The sequence below is a fragment of the Drosophila serrata genome, unplaced genomic scaffold, assembly GCF_035046125.1.
Source record: "Drosophila serrata isolate PLE 108 unplaced genomic scaffold, ASM3504612v1 contig_160, whole genome shotgun sequence".
Lineage (NCBI taxonomy): Eukaryota > Metazoa > Arthropoda > Insecta > Diptera > Drosophilidae > Drosophila > Drosophila serrata.
In genome coordinates, this window is record NW_028257058.1 from 999,270 (window position 1) to 1,018,417 (window position 19,148).

At 40.9% G+C, this 19,148-nt stretch overlaps 1 protein-coding gene across 15 annotated transcripts in view; it reads right to left on the reverse strand.

Annotated features, from left to right (window-relative positions):
- Positions 1-555: 555 nt before the first annotated feature.
- Positions 556-19,148, reverse strand: part of Cadps (calcium-dependent secretion activator 1) — a 60,978-nt gene continuing 42,385 nt past the window's right edge. For all 15 annotated transcript variants that reach the window (XM_086826609.1, XM_086826606.1, XM_020954181.2 and 12 more), the window contains 3 exons: positions 1,524-1,904; positions 1,255-1,394; positions 556-1,132 (listed from right to left, as the gene is read on the reverse strand). In XM_086826609.1, the coding sequence (XP_086682735.1) occupies positions 928-1,132; positions 1,255-1,394; positions 1,524-1,904 (726 nt within the window). In that variant the 3' untranslated portion in view covers positions 556-927. The remainder of the gene's footprint in view (positions 1,133-1,254; positions 1,395-1,523; positions 1,905-19,148) is intronic.

A 19,148-nucleotide genomic window follows, 5' to 3' on the forward strand; every position in this document is an offset into this window, starting at 1 on the left:
GGCACCAGCACGTTGTATCAGACGCTCGTTTTATGACGCACATGAAGATGATTCGCTCTCACTATCTGTCTGGCTCATAGGTACGACGATGGTGGTTGCCTTGTTTATTTGGCTACACTGTTGCGCGTTACGTGCCCACGCCTGATCTATGTCATACTATCGATAGTGCCATAAAATATATTCCGAATGTTGTTTAGCCAAATTGTGCAGTATTTTATTGTTTATTTCATTTATTATTTTGTTTAAATATCTGATGTAAAGAAATGTACAAAAACAATGCCCCATTCTGATTAATTTTTGTTTACTGAAACGCCTAAATACAGCACTAGCTTACTATCTGTATGGGTTTAATTAATTAGAAGTTGTGTTAAGTTGTCCTATTTTTTCTTTTTGTGACTAGAGCCTGATTTTTAGAATAAAATAGAACATACAAAAATTTGTCCTTAATTTTGTCAGCCACCTGATGAGCTAAAAAATATACATATATTATATAATAATATGAATATTATTAAAAAGAAAATCGTATTATTTAAAAAAAAAAATAAAACAAGTTCATTTGTTATGGCAGCCGGTTGTCTTAATAGTTAATATAATATATTTTAATTTTAGGAAAACCAAATATATTCATGGTATACAATACTATTTTTATAAATTTATTTTAAAGAAGTCTTAAAACAAAATAAACTAGTATTTTAAAAGAACAAAGTAGCGTACTAGGGCGTATAGCAAATATCTAAGTCGGATATTTAGGAATATACATACATTTATAGAATATAAATATAAAGAGATTATGTCTTTTTGTATTAACTTAATTAAGAAAGTTCTATAAATTATTTGCATTAAATAATTTCTTGAAAATAGAATGATATACAAATCGAATTCCAAGTTAAAAATTACACTATGATTTTTTAAAGACTTTTTCACATTTTAAAACCAACTGCCACCGCCTAGTTTTGAACTAAGCCCGCCAATGCCTTTGCCCAATAAATTTCCCACACGACCGGCCACGACATTGGTAACAGCGGCCGCCTGAGCCGCTGCGACTTTTGGCTTTGGTAAGCCTCTTGGAATATTAGAGGTAGATTCATCGCCATTATCTTCTTCGTCACCTTCGCGAAGGTCATCACAGGGTCTGAAAAAGTTTTGTTTTAATATAATTATACTTGAAAAACTAAATAATGGTAATAACTTATTTTGTTTATATATATGTTTACTATTTTATTTAATTAATATAGAACGATGAAAGGCACTTACTCGTCGCCTTCGGTCACTTCGGGCATTGTTAAAGCACAAGTTGCTTCCTCGGTGGCCATACGTTGGGCAACCGCCTGATATGCCTTTGAATTCAGTTTATCTTCCAATACTCCCTGCAGTTCAAAGTCGGAATATATTTTCTAAAATAAATTAAAATAACATAAATGAACATTTATTGAAGCGTTACTAATCGAATATTTTCCGAAATTTATCTTTGATATCTATATTAGTATTGTGTATAATAGTTTCAATTGTTTATAAAAACTGACCTTTATAATATGCGAAATTGATGAAACTTGCGCATAATGCAGAGAATGATCCAAACGCTCCGATAACCAATTGCAAAGCATGTTTACTTGTTGGCCATACCAATGTTCAAAGAAATTCAATGTCCAAAGATCATCGCCGATCTTGCCTCGTATTTGATCCATATTATTTCGAAAGAAGTTCACATAGCCCTGTCCCAAGTCTTTGCCCGAACTCGAGACATTCGTAAAGCTTAGTATCGACCCGATTAGACTGCCTTCATCATAACGGGCTAGTTTGGACAAGGTCGACTCTAGCACTGACATAAGTTTACTATTAAGACCTTGTGTCATGGCTACATTCGCTTTGTCAATTTGATCGTCAATTTTTGCATGGAATTTGTACTAAAAGAGAGGATAAAATTATACGTGTTATTTTTATATTCTTAAAGCTATTATAATTTTTTTGGAATTAGTTTTCTGAACGTTCCTATAGCAGCTATATGATATAGTTACATCTTAAATTAGACGAAAATATATAGCTATATAATAACATATAGAAGCCCGATTTTTATGACTTAAAAGAGAAATTGCAGTTTGCTATTTCCTCAATATTCAACGATTGTTTCTATGGCAGCTTTATAGTACCGATTTTTACAAAATTAAAACAGAAATACTTAAATTATACACGATGGCTATATCTTAAATTTGATGTTGAAAACTGATTTTTATTCAATCGTTCTTAGGGCCGATCCCGCCCTTTCCGACTTGTATACCAGGATATAGAAGACTAACTGCAAAGTTTCATTAAGATAGCTACACAACTGACAGACTAGTTCGCAAAGAATTGGAGACGGAAATTTTGACTATTCAAGGGAAGCGGAGGTGGAGGGAGGCGAATCAATCAAGCGCTGAGAAGCGCAGTATTAACAGCCCAGCATTATAGCATCTTCAGCGCAGGATCCCAGAGCCGACAGACAAACAGAATGAGCTAACGTCGCCCACCTTGCTGCGTGCATTGTTGCCGTTGATTTTTGCGTCTCCGTCGTTGATCCAAATATGTCCAGTACAGGCTGGATGCTTGTAGCCGCGAAGAGATTTCCCAGCCAGAAAGTGCCCCGCGGTTAGTGCACCAAAATCGTTGGGATCAGGAGATAGCGAAGACAATGGGCGTGAGTTGAGAGCTCCTCGAAGGTGAATCTTCAATTCATCAGTGTTCTGTAGACTAAAACACGCTTTTCGCGATTTTCACCGCAGCTTCCCAAAGGCCTTCAAAGTGAGCGACTCTGACAGGTTAAAGAATAATTTGGCAAATAAGATGAAATAACTTCTTGCGTGGCTTTTCCAATGAACTCTCGAAGTTCTTGAATATGATTGGCTGCTTCGACGAAGTTGGTTCTGACCGCCGGACGGTTATCCGTTTAAGTGCTGCAAGAAATGCCTTCGTAGGCCGAGACAACTTTTAGGTGGACTGCTTTAGATACCAAACAAATAAAGACTGCGGGGTAAGCTTTTGTTTCTGACCCGAATATAAGTTTTAAACGTATACAGGAATGCACCACTCGACAAGCTAGGTTCCTGGCATTGATGATCCAGTACTTCAGACGGATGAACACAACTAGAGCTTTCGTTCATGCATGACAATTCCTCAGATGCATGTGTCGGACTTAAATTCGATCAAAGTGCGATTTGCTTGGAAGTAGCGGAAGCCTTTCAGATTCAAGGATGTCAGCGTTCTGTAGTCGTCCTCGAAAAATGGAGCTAAATACTTTAAATGACTAGTTAAGCTTTAGGTTTCGGCAGCGAACGAAAATCTTGTAGACGGTGCTGAACAATGCGCGGCGAAGTTCTTCCGGTGTTAGCGATGGAACGACACCTTAAACTCCTTCTATAGGTTGGCGAAGTGAAAGACGTATGCGCTGGTGCGAATGTATGAGCTAATGTGAGTCAACTATTGGAGAACATGATTGATTATCACAGCCGTGCTAAATGTGGTCTTTTGTTTCTCTGCTTTAATAGTAGCTGGATCGATATGGATGATTTGCAGTGTGATTGGCCACTGGGACGATGGTTGGCAGCCAGCTCAGCTGTAGTAGTTCCACGGGAAACAATATCTGCACGGTTGCGTGCACCTGGCAATTTCCAATGACCTGCGGTCCATTCTTCAATTTCGTATCCAGTTTCCGACCAAAGATGACATTGTAACTGAGTGCTGATTTAGCCAGTGGAAAGCTCCCTTCCCAGTGAGCCAGGGAGCCAAAGGTCTTGGAAGAAGAATTTTTGCGACAACAATAAGCGGTGCGAGCAATACAAGCAGGTCGAACAAGGCGGAAGCGGTGAAGAAAATACTTCTTTTGGTGATGTGTTATAAACTTGAAAAACAGTGTATCCTTCTGCTGATTCCAGTTCACGCCAAGAGCGCTATCTTATTCCTCGACTCTATGAACATCGGCGCTGTGGTTTAGGCAGCATGTTGCCAAAAACGGGGCGGCTGCAGGATCGTAGGTCACCGTATTTAATTTATATGTGCGCAGCGTATCTTCTGGAAATGCTCTACAAAGGATGTACTTGTATTTGGGATCAACAATGGCAAGATTTACTTGCCTGTACATCTTTGTTACATCTACATTGATGACGTAACGATTAAGTCTGAACTTTAGAAGCTACAGATACAAATCGCCTGGAGTTTTGGGCCAACTCATAGCAAACCGTTTAGCGACGTTTGATTTGAAGTACGACTGGAGGAGTCAAAAACCACCATGCGCTTGTTAGACTCACTGCTGGGTTTGATTACGCAGTGATGTGGGAAGTACTAGTGCGGCTCGTGCTATTAAGGATGAATAACTGTTAACATGTGACCCAACATTTTACACTCCTCCATGAAGTCGCAGTATTGTTGACGAAGTGCTGGAGATTTCGATAGACGACGTTTCATGATCAGGAACCGACGACGGGCGATATCAAACGAATCTCCCAATCGGCTTGTGTCGTCCTTGAATGGACAACAATTCTACCAGTGCAGTCGAGGCGAGAGGTCTTTTTTGTATGTACTTTTAAATTGAATGTTCCAGGGACATATCGACCGATTCCAGTTCCCACAAACGAATGAGTTTTGAACTTGCGTTTAAAGCCATGAAAGTGCAAGCTTCTATTGGCTCGCTTTGTTAAAGTCGTCCAGTTACCCAACTTGCCAATTTTGTGGTTATGATACTGTCCTCCAGGTCTGCACGTCCATTATCTGCATGCGCCACAGCTCAATTTCTGATTGCACGCAGAGGGCATAATAGTTTAATTATTCTAAGATTCTCAAACGGCAATAAACTTCAACCAGAGATTTCCTCTCTTTTTACTAGGTTTTAACCATTCCCTCTAAGTTTGAACTTTTTCGGATTCGAATCAGAAACCAAGTAATCAGGTGTGACGACGGGTTTTCCAGGAGCTTTCTGGAGGAATTTGTGGCTAAGATCAGCGACACATGGGTTGGCCTTAAGATTAGGCTAGTTCATGCCAGGGAGATCCCGACGAGACCCAGAGCCTGCATCTGGTTACCGAAAAGGTAAACTGACCATCCCAGGGTGATCGCCTGTCTAAAGGACGAACCATGCTTAAGGCATAAAAGAAGATGAAGGCGAGCCAACTACTAATAACCACTGCTTGCAGCAGCTGAATGACAATGACACTAAGGTCCAGTACGGCAGTAGGAAGGCCATGATCCAGAGCCGGATGAGAATTGGAAGAGGTCGATGAAACCAAATGCTACCCTAACTAACATCGATTTTTGAAAATCGTGCAGATTAACCTGAAGCGCGGCTCACACGCTTCAGCAAATCTCACGATCCTTCTAATGAAGAGGGATATCGACATCGATATGATACAGGAGCCTTGGACCAGGGACGGAAAAGTCGCTGGACTAAGGATTCCAGGATACACACTACAGTGGACCAACCACTTTAAAGCTTTTCTGTTCCAATCTCAGCACACCTGACCTAGTAGTGGCCAAATTCGTGGCAGTGAATGGGAGCGGAGTTCTAACCGCCTCGGCTTACATGACCCATGATAAGCCGGGCTCGCCTGAGCCGTTAATTAGGCTGCTGCAAAATGCAGAAGAAACAAAAGACGGCCCTGGTGCTTGGGTGCGAAGCGAATGCGAGGCACACGCTCTGCAATTCGGAAACTAATGAAAGAGGTGAGCAACGTTACAATATGCATCAAGGGTAATAAGCCAACTTTTGTATTTCGCAGCACTGGAAGGTTGGAAAGAGGTGTTATATCTCTCCTTGTAAACTCCTTGCAGTACAAGGTCAAGAATTGGAGAGTATCGACACAACACTCTTTCTCAGACCATAGAAACATTTTCTTCGACCTATCGGCACGGGTTAGTATTAAGTAAGTCAGTAATAATAAGTCAGATTGGGAAAATTCGGCGAAATTTTCCAATCTAAAGTCAAAAACAGGATGCAATCCTCCTCAAAGGCACTCGACAAGGAGGTGGAGGACCTCACAAACATCCTTCCAAGAGACATGCAAGATATCATTCTCAAAGAAACACTACCCACCGTGGTGGGTATGGAACCATGGAATGGGAAGCAACCAAGGAAGCGAGAAAAACATACAAAAAAGTATTATACGAAGCCAAGAAGGACACCTGGCAGAGCTACTGCGAGTCGCTAGAAGGCATCAAGAGCACGGCGAGATTAAGCAAAATTCTAGCCAAAGGGCATGCAGGCCTCACCCTTATCAGCGGACGGCACTGCTACAACGACAATAGAGGAGTCACTAGAGCAACTATTTGACACTCACTTTCCAAGGAACCCACGAAGAAACTCGGAACCCGAGGAGGAAACAAACAGTTCTATACTACGTGCTTGCTTTGCCATTTGCCATTTCGCTTCGGTCAGACGTTTCTCTTACAATCGTGTTTGCAACTTTGTAATGCTTGCAATGAAAGTAGTTTCGTTGCTGACTTTGTGCAGAGTTGTCAATATTTTTTTTTAGTTACATTGGAAAGTTTATTTTCTTCTCGTAAAATTCTGGCACTGCTTGATTAATTTCTTTGTCGTCATTCATGATTTAGGGCTTACTATACTATTGGTATTGCACTCTATTAGCTCTGATCATTCAGATCGAATGAGAACGGCTAATATTGTGAAATTATTAAGGTCTTTTTCGTCTTCTTCGGGACCTGTAGAACCAGATCTTCTGTTTCGACTGCATCGACTGCTGGTGAATCTGACTATTCTGGCTCGTCTCCTGTTTCTATTGTCAAAGGGCTATGTTCACGTCAAGAGGTCCCCCTGCGGCGACCTTTATTTGAATATCAAAATGTTTTTATGTTTAATTTTTAATTACTATTAATAATCGGAATTATAATAGGCGTTGTTTATATTTACCAAGGTCAGTGACTTGACATTTAAACCTTTTCATTAAGAACCTGTTGCGCAATATGGATAATTAAAGAAATATATTAGCGGACATTATAATCCCAGAACGCCTGTGGCTTTGTTAAAAACGGTCAACAAGAGAGATTCTTTTTAAAGCGCAGTTCGTTTGTCATCAGTTTGCATTTAGAGTTGTTGAGATATAAAGAGTTAGCGTGACACCACGCATGAAAATTGTTAAGATCCAATTGTAAGACTGACTGGCATGGACGTCATAAACTTACATGGGTACTTTTTGTTAGAAACAGGTTTGTTTTGTTAGAATCAGCGGCAGGTCAATGAGAATCAATGTGAATAGCAGTAGACCATGGGGGCTATCGGTGGGACGTCTGGTGTGACACTGTTTTTTAAACAGAACCTGTTGAGTCATGTAGCTAAGATAACTCGAAATACACTTAAGAAGATCAGCTTAAGTCCTATGGAAGCTAGTTTCCTTACAAGTAGGAAGTCATTAATCGAGTCGAAAGCTTTACTAAAATCCATGTAAATCACATCGGTTTGAAGGTTACGTTGGAAGCCTCTAATAACAAATAAGCTAAGTTCCAAAAGATAAGTAATGGTTAATTTTCGCCATGCTGCTCGGAGCAGACCGCTCGCACCAATTATGCGCGCATAGGTTTATCGCTGCACCTGCTGCGCTCTTAGGCGTTCTCCTCGTTATCTTTTGCTCTATCAATTTTGGTGACTCCAATGTGATTCTTTGGCTCGGAGTCTGCAACCCGGTGTTCGCTGATTAATATTATTTAAAGAAATCGCTTTGATTCGCTGCAAATTCAACATTCATCGACATTATTAATCATCTGAATCTTTCTTTCCGATCTAGGAAGCGGTGGTTGCCAGTTCTGGAGACTATACGTTAGCTTGAGTCTATGGAGTCGTTCTTCATTATTTGGCAAAAGTTGTACCTGTGACTCAACTGTTTGCGCAAGGGCATAGTTTGCAGCAATGCAAGTCAACGCACTGCAGATATTGTCGCATGAAGCACCACTCATTGTCCGTACCATCCACCTCAGTCTCATCACTATCATCCGATCCACTTTTAAACTCTCAGCACAACCTGATCACCATTCATCAAACCCTCCACCAAAACCCATAAATATTCATTACGTGTTGCTTCCAACCGCTATTATATATGTTAGAAATAGGACTGGAGAATTTATGGCTTGCCGAGCAGTCTTAGACGCGGCGTCTTAGTTAAACTTCATAATTTCTCGCCTAGCGAACCAATTAAATTTGAATCATCGAAAGTCGCATATACTAGTCTCTGGGATTGGTGAATCTTCCTTGAATTCTGATAAGGCAGTCGACATTCTAGCGCAATCACGGGATGCAAGCTATCGTGCCTCATTCTCCGCGGTCGTGACTCATAGTATCACTGATTATCAGCCCCATTTCAATATAAAAGCAACATCATGGAGAATTCCGCAAAATATATCGCTCGCTGATCTTTATTTCAACCGATCACAAGTCTCGTGTAACAAGGGCAGCATCGGTTCCAAAATTCTTTCTTCTTCACCATTGCGTACATTAGCAAGAAAGCACGAGCACCGAGCTGCGTGTCGTGTTTGATGGATCAGTTAAATCGACTTCTGGTAGGTCTCTGAATGACTCACTTCTTGCAGGGCCAACAATTCGCTTTCGATTTTTCAAAGTTGCCATTTGTGGAGATAACTGCAAGATATACCGCTGCGTGCGCATTTCGCATCCTGATGATTTTTGCAGTGTATCGTTTGTCGAGGAAACTCAACGGACGGGCTGAGTGTTTTTAAGTTAAACACAGTGACTTATGGAAGTAAACTAGCTGCCTTCTTGGCTTTAAGAGCCATGCATCAGCTCTCTTATGATGAGGAGGAATCATTCCCGGTTGGAGGCCAAATTGTTTGTAGAGATTTCTATGTGGATGATTTTATTTTTGGTGGAGATTCAGTTGAAGAGGTGAGAGAAATTCGTTGCCAGGTGAAGGAACTACTGTCGTTAGGGCACTTTCCAATCCGCAAATGGTGTTCGAATGATGCAGGAGCCATCGAAGGGGAGTCTGACTGCAACAGGGAACAGTTAATAAAATTCCACGATGGACATCGACAAGGCCTTGGGTTTGGCCTGGGATCCGGCGTCTGATTAGATCCTATTCAATTTCTCTCAAACACTGGCGTCTGATCAGCTCCTATTCAATTTCTCTCAATTACTGGCAGCTCATCCACCCACGAAACGAATTGCAGTGTCAACAATTGCAAAATTCTAAAACCCACTTTGATTAATTACACCAATCATTACAAAATCTAAAATCTTTCTGCAATCCTTATGGAGTTGTAACGTGGATTGGGATGACGTATTGCCAGAGCCCATACTTTCGTCATTGGGGGAGTTGACCTCTCAGTTCGTAGTCATCCAGAACATAAAATTTCTGCGATGCTAGCCTATCAGCGTATGGAGCGAGTTTATATTTGCGATCGGAGGTTAATTTATTAAAAGTCCATCTGCTCTGTGCCAAGTCGAGAGTAGCTTTGACAATTCCAAGACTGGAACTCTCTCCACCACTATTATTGGCAGAGCTAATAGTAAACGTCAAGAAAGGTATAGATTTCGACTGCGCATTTCATTGCTGGTCTGACTCGTCTATTGTGTTGGCATGGATTCGCCAGCCGCCGAGGGAGTTCAACGTATTTGTGCCAAACAGAATCGCGAAGATACAGGAGATGACGAAAGACATGACTTGGCGTCACGTTCCGAAAATTTTAAGCTCTGCAGATGTCGTGTCGCGAGGATGTACCACAAGAGAATTGCTGGATAATTCCCTTTGGTATCACGGACCTTTATTCCTTCTTCGTCGAAGCGGCCCTCTCTGCTGGAGCGTCGTACCGCAACTTTAGTTGGAGCCGTTTGCATTGACGTTTCATCGAGCTGCAAATTCATCAACACTTTTGATAAGTTGCAGCACGAATTTTCATACTTTCATCGATTCCTTGCCAATTGCAAAGCCAAAGCTGTTCCGTTAAAAGGCCTTCTTTCGGTTGAGGAGATCAACCTTGGTATTGTACTGCTTCTGAGGAGCATCCAGCAGGTTGACTTTGCCAAAGAGTATAGGGTTCTCAGCAAGGGCAAGCCGAGTCCTCAGGAAAGCAAACTGATTTCACTGATTCCAATGCTCGTATTCGATGGATTACTTCGCGTTGGCGGAATGCTGCAGAACTCTAACTTCATGCATGTCACGATCATGCAGTCACAACACTGCCACTTGTCACTACAAGCGCGTTAATTGTCCCATCTGGATAGGTCTTTTCATTTGGAAAGCTCTTTTCGGACAGTGTTTGATTCGAACGTGTTTGATTAATTGTTAATTCTTTTAAGTAGATCGCGAGTTATAGCTTCGCCAACACGGAGCAAAATAAAGTGAAAATACGGCATATTTTGCAGTACTACTAGGATAAAGGCAAAAATGCATCTAAAGCCGCTTATAAAATTTGTACAGTATATGGACCTGACACAGTTTCATTTTCCACCACACAACGATGGTTTCAACGTTTTCGTTCTGGTGTGGAGGAGGTCGAAGATGCGCCACGGTCCGGAAGCCCTGTCGTGGATAATTGCGATAAAATCGCTGAATTGGTCGAAAGAGATCAACATAGTAGCAGCCGTACTTCATCTTTCCAAGTGAACGGACGTGTTTTTTTCTTGCGCTCTCGTTTTGTATTAAAGTTTGAATCTAACCACCGGGGTTAACTTGAATTTTCTAAGTTGTGTTTATAACTTCCCGTTCACTTCGCGTGTGCATGCAGCTATTCTAATTTATGTACATAATTGGTTCTATTTTTCAATTTAGTTGTGCTGCTAGTGATAGCTTTTGCATATTTTGCATTCCTTTTGTGCCTTCTTCGTGTAGCTTTTGTTTGCACCATCCAATAGCTAAACGTTTTATCTACCTATCTCCCACGCTATCTCACTCTCTCGCTTTAACTGTGCCGCTGCACTTCTTATCTCATCTGATCTCATTCGCTCTCCCGCTCTCTCGCTCTCGCTGAGACTCTTCACTTCTTTCTTCATATCTCTGTTGTTATTTTTTCCAAGTACAAGTACAGTGGTAAGTCCTTATAATGTCCGGAAATATTGTCTGTTTCGTCAAAACCTGCAAAAAGGCAATTGCTGCAGGTGACCTTACAATCGGCTGCTGGCTGTGCGACAACGTCATGAACGCCAAGTGTAATGGAGTTGCAGCTCGGACGGTGGACGATATAAAAAAAACATCGGTCTGCGTTTCTGTTGTGAGGCCTGTCGCGATGTAGAAAGGGAGATGATGTCTTTCATGCGGCAAACCAAAATCGGTTTTAAGGGCATTTTAACGAGTTTTCGTAAAACTCTTGATATGTTCTTGGCGCTGGACACCCAATTTAATAGCCTTACGCTATTAAATGAGTCTCCTAGGCGCAAAAAAACTGCTACTGGTGGGCTGCATGTAGACGAACCCCAACTACCTGCAACGGGCTCTCAGCAGCAGCCTCCCTCGGCACAGCCCTCGACCTCAGCATTAATTCGAAGAGTGCTGCGATCGAGCGCTAGAAAAGATTCGGTATCCGAATATGCAGCGGGAGTGCCCGTACCGCCGATTATTTCTGTTTTATCCCCTGGGGGGTCGCAAATATTGACCCCTCAAAGTCCCGTGTTTAGAGATATATCTGCCCAGGGTGTTAGGCCCGGAATACCGGCCGACAATGGCACGGCAGATAACCAACCTGCCTTGCCAAAAGCCCTTATAGCTGTTCCACCAACGAGACATATTTTTGTCTCGCGGCTCTCCCCTGATCAAACAAACGGAAGATGTTTTCGCCTTTATACAAGGCAAAACCAGAGCCGGTAAAATAAAGATTAAGGTGAAAAAGTTTAAATTTTCTTACGCTAGGGTTATTTCATCTTTTAAAATAAATGTCCCTAATGAACTCTTTCGTTTCGTTTGCTTCTCAGTTTATAATGCTCACAGTTAAAGCCGGAGATTCTAAGCTCCGAAGTTTTTCCAGCTGTGTTCACAGTATATCGGCAAGATCGCCCTATCTGGGGCGGGGGTGGAGTTCTTATAGCGGTTGCTCACGTCAGAATTAATAACTTTCGAGGAATGCAACGATGTTGAACCTATCAATGGCAGCTCAATTTTAACTACCTGCTCCTACATACCTCCATTGTCGGAACTTCCTATTTATTGAAACCACCTTTCAACTTTTCAGATGGTTTCCAATAGACTTTTGGATAGAAACCAGCTGGTAGTCCTAGGCTATTTTATGTGCTATTTTTGGTGATTAAATAATTCCACCAATACTCTCCTAACTTCTACGCAACATGACTATCGCTGGCATTTCATTTCGACATTTCGCTGTCTCAAGTCAAGCATGTCCAAAATTCGTTACAGCGCTTGCTCGATCTTTGTTTCATCTCTGGTCCTGCAAGAATCAGTTTAGCAAGGGTGGCGCCTCTGACGCAGCCCGAAGATCCTTATCATCCAACTTTCGAAGTGAATCTGAATATTTCTGACCGTCCAGCCAATAAAGTATGTTTTCGCAAAACGGACTTTGAACGGCTGAATAATTTTATAATCGAGTTCAGTTCCAGTTCTCACAGGACCCAAAACTGTTTTATAATTTCGTTAACACTAAACGTAAGCCTAAAACAAATCCTTCATCGCTTTCATTTGAAAATACTACCGCAAATAATGATCAGGCAGTAGCCGATCTATTTTCGCAGTTTTTTCAAACAACCTATTCAAGCTCTTCGTATCTACACCAGACCTATTCCTACGACATACCCACATCAAACTTAATTTTCTGTCCTATCCTAAACGAAAGCTATCTTCTTTTAGATCTTCATCGTGTCAAGCCAGTTTATTCGCCAGGCCCCGACGGAATTCCTGGCTGTGTACTCAGGTATTGTGCCGACGCCCTGTGCTATCCCCTTCTGAAATTGTTTACCTTGTCCTTGGAAACCTCCCACTTTCCCATTATTTGGAAGGAATCGTTTATTATTCCTCCAAACAAAAAAGGTAGCAAATTGAATGCCAGCAATTATAGAGGAATCTCTAAGTTGTCGGCCATCCCTAAATTATTTGAAAACATTATCACCCCTCACTTACAGCACCTTTGTAGATCGGTTATTTCTCCATGTCAACATGGTTTTATTAAGCGAAGATCAACAACAACAAATCCTTTCGAGCTCTCTTCCTTTATTATAAAGGGCTTCCACAATAATTATCAGACAGATGTAATCTATACTGATTTCAGTAAAGCATTTGACTCTGTTAACCATTCTCTCCTCGTTAGAAAACTCGATTCAATGGGTTTTCCAAGTGATCTTCTTAATTGGATCTCAAGTTATTTGAATGGCAGGACGCAAAAGGTCCTCTTTAAGAATAATTTATCCAATGTTCTAAGGGTTACATCTGGCGTCCCGCAAGGAAGCCATTTGGGACCCTTATTGTTTACATTATTTATAAATGACCTGCCCAAAGTCTTGACTAACTCCAGAGTGCTTATGTACGCGGATGACGTCAAGCTTTGCGTGCAATACAATGACGTTGCCTGCAAGTCGGATTTACAAACAGATCTTAATAATTTTTAAACTTGGTGCGGTGTAAACTTATTAAACTTAAATGTCTCGAAATGCAAGCTAATGACATTCTCTCGTGTCGTTCCTAAGCTTGCTACTTACACGCTGAACTGCTGCTCTTTGGAAAGAATTAATTCTGTTGACGATTTGGGTGTCCGCTTGGACCCAAAACTTGACTTTATTGATCATATTTCGTCTATGGTGAATGGAGCCAGGGGTGTGCTTGGATTTATTAAACGGTGGTCGAATGAATTCAATGACACCTATGTTACTAAATCCTTATATACTTCCTTAGTTCGTCCTATCCTAGAATATGGATGCTGCGTTTGGAGCCCTCAGTACGGCGTCCATAGTAAACGCATTGAGTCGGTTCAAAAGAACTTTTTATTTTTCGCTCTACGCGGTTTCAATTGGGATGCAAAGCAAAGATTACTTCCTACTCTAGTAGACTCCTATTAATAAACTTGCCGTCCTTAGCCAATCGTAGAACGATGCTAGGGTAACCTTTATTTTTAACCTTATACATGGTGATGTGCAAAGTGCTGACTTGTTGAGTCAGCTTAATTTCCATGTACCATGTAGAACTACTAGATCCTATATCCCATTAGTGTTGCGCCACTGTAGAACCTCCTTTGAACTGCATGAACATTTTAGAGTGCTATGTGCAAATTATAATGATTTGTACACACTAATCTCTAACGTAGATACCCTTCCCAAATTAAAATCTTTAATACTAACACACTTAGTAAGCATGCAAGCTAACAATCTGTCAGCACGCCGGTAGTCAATTTTCCTCGTATTCTGTCCCATATTTTCCATCGCGCCTACTAACACCTAAACCAAACAGGCACGTGCCTGGTGTCATACGGGCCACTTGAATGTACTGACCTTAGTGCATCAACGTCCAAGAGTAGCATTGGTCAAGAGCTGGGCATGAGTCATCAAACCGTAAACATCTTTGACTGTATATATCCATGCGAATCGCCTATAAATCGCAACAAAATCGATGAAAAGTGGATCACTTACGACAACGTAAGGCGCAAACGGTCGTGGTCGAAAATCGATGAAGCGGCCCAGACGGTGGCCAAGCCTGGATTGACGGCCAGGAAGGCTCTTCTGTGTGTTTGGTGGGATTAGCAGGGAATCATCCACTATGAGCTGCTCCCCTATGGCCAAGCGCTCAATTCGGAGCTGTACTGCCAACAACTGGACTGCTTGAAGGCAGCACTTATGCAGAAGAGGCCATCCTTGATCAACAGAGGCCGAATTGTCTTCCATCAGCACAACGCCAGGCCACACACATCTTTGATGACGCGCCAGAAGCTCCGGGAGTTCGGATGGGAGGTTCTTTAGCATCCACCTTAAAGTCCGGATCTCTCAGCTACTGATTATCACCTATTTCTGTCCATGGCGAACGCGCTTGGTAGCCTAAAGTTGGCTACAGGAGACTCCTGTGAAAATTGGCTCTCCGAGTTTTTTTCCCACAGGCGGAGAGGGGCATTTTGAAGTTGGCATCTCGTTGGGAACGAATAATCCAACCAAACGGCGCATAACATAAATCGCATTATATTTACCAATTTTATAAACAATTGAAAAATCAATAAAAATATCGCAAGAATTTTTTTACAACCTAATATTTACATGCAAGACCACAAGCATTGCTTGCCACATTGCTTGCGGCAAAGTTATTTGCAAATTGGAGGACGCAAATTCGTAGCTAGCGTCGTCAACAAATGCCTTCGATGGTTTTGAAGCCAGTGACTTGGGAGCACGTTATGGGTAGCCTGCCAGCAGATAGAGTGCAACCTAATCCGGTATTTCATGCCACAGGAGTGGACAATTTCTATCGCAAAGCGGAAATCAGGAATCAGGCACGCCACAAGTGCTATACCGCCGTGTTTGTCTTTTTCTCCACGAAGGCGACTTTGTCTTGGAAGTCGTCCAGGACCTCACAACTGATTCCTTCAACGCAGCCCTCAGACGGTTTATTAGCCTAAGAGGCTATAAACTTCGTCAATGCGAATAGCGAGCTTGCCGAACTAAAGGCATTGTTTATGAGTGAGCAACACACGGCATCAATATCTTCTGCCTGTTTGGCTGATGGGATCGATTGGAAATTCATCCCTCCGCGTGCCCCTCACTTCAGAGGTTTATGTGAGGCGATGGTCAAGGCGGCAAAATATAACTTTTTCAGGGTCGTCGGACGCTCTATCTTGACCCTTGATGATTTGCGAACCATTCTTAACTCTCGACCACTCTGTCCAATTACAGAAAGCGCAGATGACCTGGAAGTGCTAACGCCAGCTCACTTCCTAAGGGGTTCAGATTTCCTGATCAAGAGGGAAGTTGGCAAGCTAGCCCTTCTGCCCCACGATGCCAATGCATGTGGAACAGTACCTCTTACAACGGGGGGAGTATGTTTGGAGCAGACCGATCGCGCCAAAACTACATTTATTAGCGAATATATTTGAAGCCAAGCGTCCGATCGGCAGTTGCAGCTCCAACGATAGAAAAAAGAAAGAAAGAAAATAAATACGGCATAAAACTAACCTATCGTGTGTAATTTAGTAATTGCTCAAGGGTGGCATATTCGCGTCTTCCCCATGAAGATCCAGAATAAGAGAGCTTTCGTTTAATACGGCACTGAAGATTACGTACGAACTGTGTATAGCAAAATAATATTTCTGACTCGAAGTGATATAGGGAAAATATGTTTTTTTTAAAAGCGCTGCAAAAATATCGGCTATGGTCTGGTCAGAGTTTGCGGTGGTATATATGGTGGTATTATATGTAAGCGAGAAAGGGTATAGATTGGGTTTACGCTTAGGCTATCAAGGTTATCAAACTGTTTTGGTTCTGCACAAACTGAACCTCACAACGAGTCAAATCATTTTTATAAAACTGAGCTTTAAGCATGAAATGTGAAATTATATTTATTATATAACGTCGACTTTAGGTGTGTCAGCTCTATGTTGAACCAAGGTGGTTTATTAGAGACCAAGGGATAGGTTACCGGAACACTTAAGGAAAAGAAAGAGTTCACGGCACTGTAAAAAATGTCCACAATTCTTCAAAAACAGCCTCCTTTTCGATAGTCATTTCGAAAGTTGGATGGTAAAGATCTTCAGGTTGCATCAATGGAGGAACTCTAATAATACGCCTACAAGATCAGAGACGAAGCATAGATCAAGTATGCGGTTTCAAGAATTATGCACAAGGTTAACTCGAGACAAGGATAAATCAAGCAAGCCATCCGTGATGTCATGGTGCGCCACCATCAGAAAATCAATGAGCCCGGAGGGTCACTAAGTGTTTTTTATCTGAAAGCCTTTTGGAAACGGCCCGAATTGCGTTTGTGTTTCCAATAAGTTGGCGTTTCAGATGATGGAGGAATGTAAGAACAAGAAATGTAAATAAAACTACCTGGAAATGATAGTTTCACACAATTCATTATCAGTGAAATCTGCAGACCCCACCAGTTTCGAGATAAGGCAAGAGTCAACGGCACTTAAAACTCCACCCCCTCGCTGGAAAAGCTGGTCTGATCTACTAATTTCTTTAACTTACTTGCAGCCAAAAGCAAACGACACCCAAGCGGGCGGAAAAAAAATGGGATGGGAACAATAGGAAATTAAGAAAATCATTTATACACAAAACTAAAAGTGGTAATTAATAGAATTAAACTACACAGAAAAGCGCATGCACACTCGGTAGCTATGCAGTGTATGTAAATAATAACTATTAATGATAAAATAGAGGAATTCCCAGTCGTTAGATTCAACTAAACACAAAAATTCGGAGCGCAAAAGAAAAACACGACCATTCGCTATGAAGTGATAGACAATGTATATTCTTATATAGAGATGTATTTTTTATACTGTTTAATTACTAATGATCTAATTGCAAAATGCTAATGTATACAAACATCGGCATGCTGAATCTATCTTTCTTTTTTATTATAAAAACTTGTTTATCAAAATTTATTTATCGGAAAGTCGAGGGGGGCAAGATGACACCATAGCCGACGAGCATTTATAATTTATGATGTTATTTATTTAAGAATCAAAATAGTTTGTGCCCTCCAATTTGATTACACATACGTTTTGTGAGAGCAGCATCCATATGTGGTCAGCAGTAACATCACGTTTATATCCTTTCACTCCGTCGAATACTTTCCAGCGGCAAACGCACTACATATAGTGGGCTTTAGAAGCAAACATGTGATTTAGTCACACAGGAAATGTCCGCGATCAAGGTACAAGCAGCGTCTTAAGAGTAACAACAAATGTTGAAGTCCTCCATTGATTAATAAAGGAATAACCCTAGTCAATTTACTCCTTCGTAAACTCCAAAATTAAATCTAACGTGTATTACTTGTATTTTCATTTTCAAAGTTTAACTGAATAATCTTCCTTGAAAATATCGAACCTGTTTGGTGATTTCCTTTAGTCCTCTGCTCTGCCCTACAGCAGCAATATTCCTTACCCTCTAACCCACATTAACATTTATGTTTCATGTTTTAAAGTTAGTGACGTTTTTAAAGCCTTCGCTCACTAGAAATGTCCTTTTCAGCGGCCTTTGAAAAAATTCAGAGCAGTTTTCTTCGTAATTTTACTGAAGCTTTTCGGGGCCAATAATGCTTTTATTTAAACAATATTTGCGGGACTTACTGTTTTCCAGAATTTGAAACGTATCATTTATCATTCCTTTACATAAAAAAGGAAAAAGATGTGATGTTACTAACTATCGTTGTATTATAAGCTTTCTTCCTTACCGGATCTTTTTGAGCAGTTAGTAATCTATCAACTCAACCATATGTTATGTGTGCCTCCATATTATCTCTTTCTCAGCATGACTTTGTTAAACATTTTTACAAGTACACCGTTGTTTTATTTTTTAAGAAATGCCAATCTGGTGTCACTTTTTGAAATTGTAGCAATGTGTTTGAATCGGTAAATCGTGTCCTTCCCCCTCAAAAAATTTTCTCTGTTTGGATTCCCACTAACTCTACTAGTCGAAATCCTGTCAAGTATATATCAAATAGGCAGGCATCTCGATCCATTATTTTTAGTTCTTTTTATATGTGTTCCGTACGGTTACATTATACAAATCCATGACCTGTCAGACCTCATCTTCTTCTAGCCTAGTCTTCTAATATTTGATATTTAATCTGTCTTTCTATTTTTATTTTTTCTATTCTCTTCCTGTTTTGTTTGTTTAAGTTACGTTTAATTATTATTATACTAGGTTGTTATTATTAACTGTATGGAATTATATTAAGGCACCTACCCTTTCCTCTGACCACCCGATGTGAGTTGGAGCGTATCGTAAAAAATGACTCCTTATTTAGTATTATTTTTTTACGGATTACAATAACAGTCATTTGCTATTCCTTCTATATACATATATAAAAATGAAACCCGTTTTCCGTTGTCACGACATAACATGAAAACGGCTTGACCGATTTGGGTGAAAATTGGTAGGGAGGTAGCTTAGAGCCAAGAGACGGACATAGGATACTTTTATCTAGTTCGACAGAACTCCATCGCTGATATATAGCATTTACTACAAACCAATATATTAAGTAGCCGTTTCCTAACATTTCAATTGGAAACAATAAAATAAA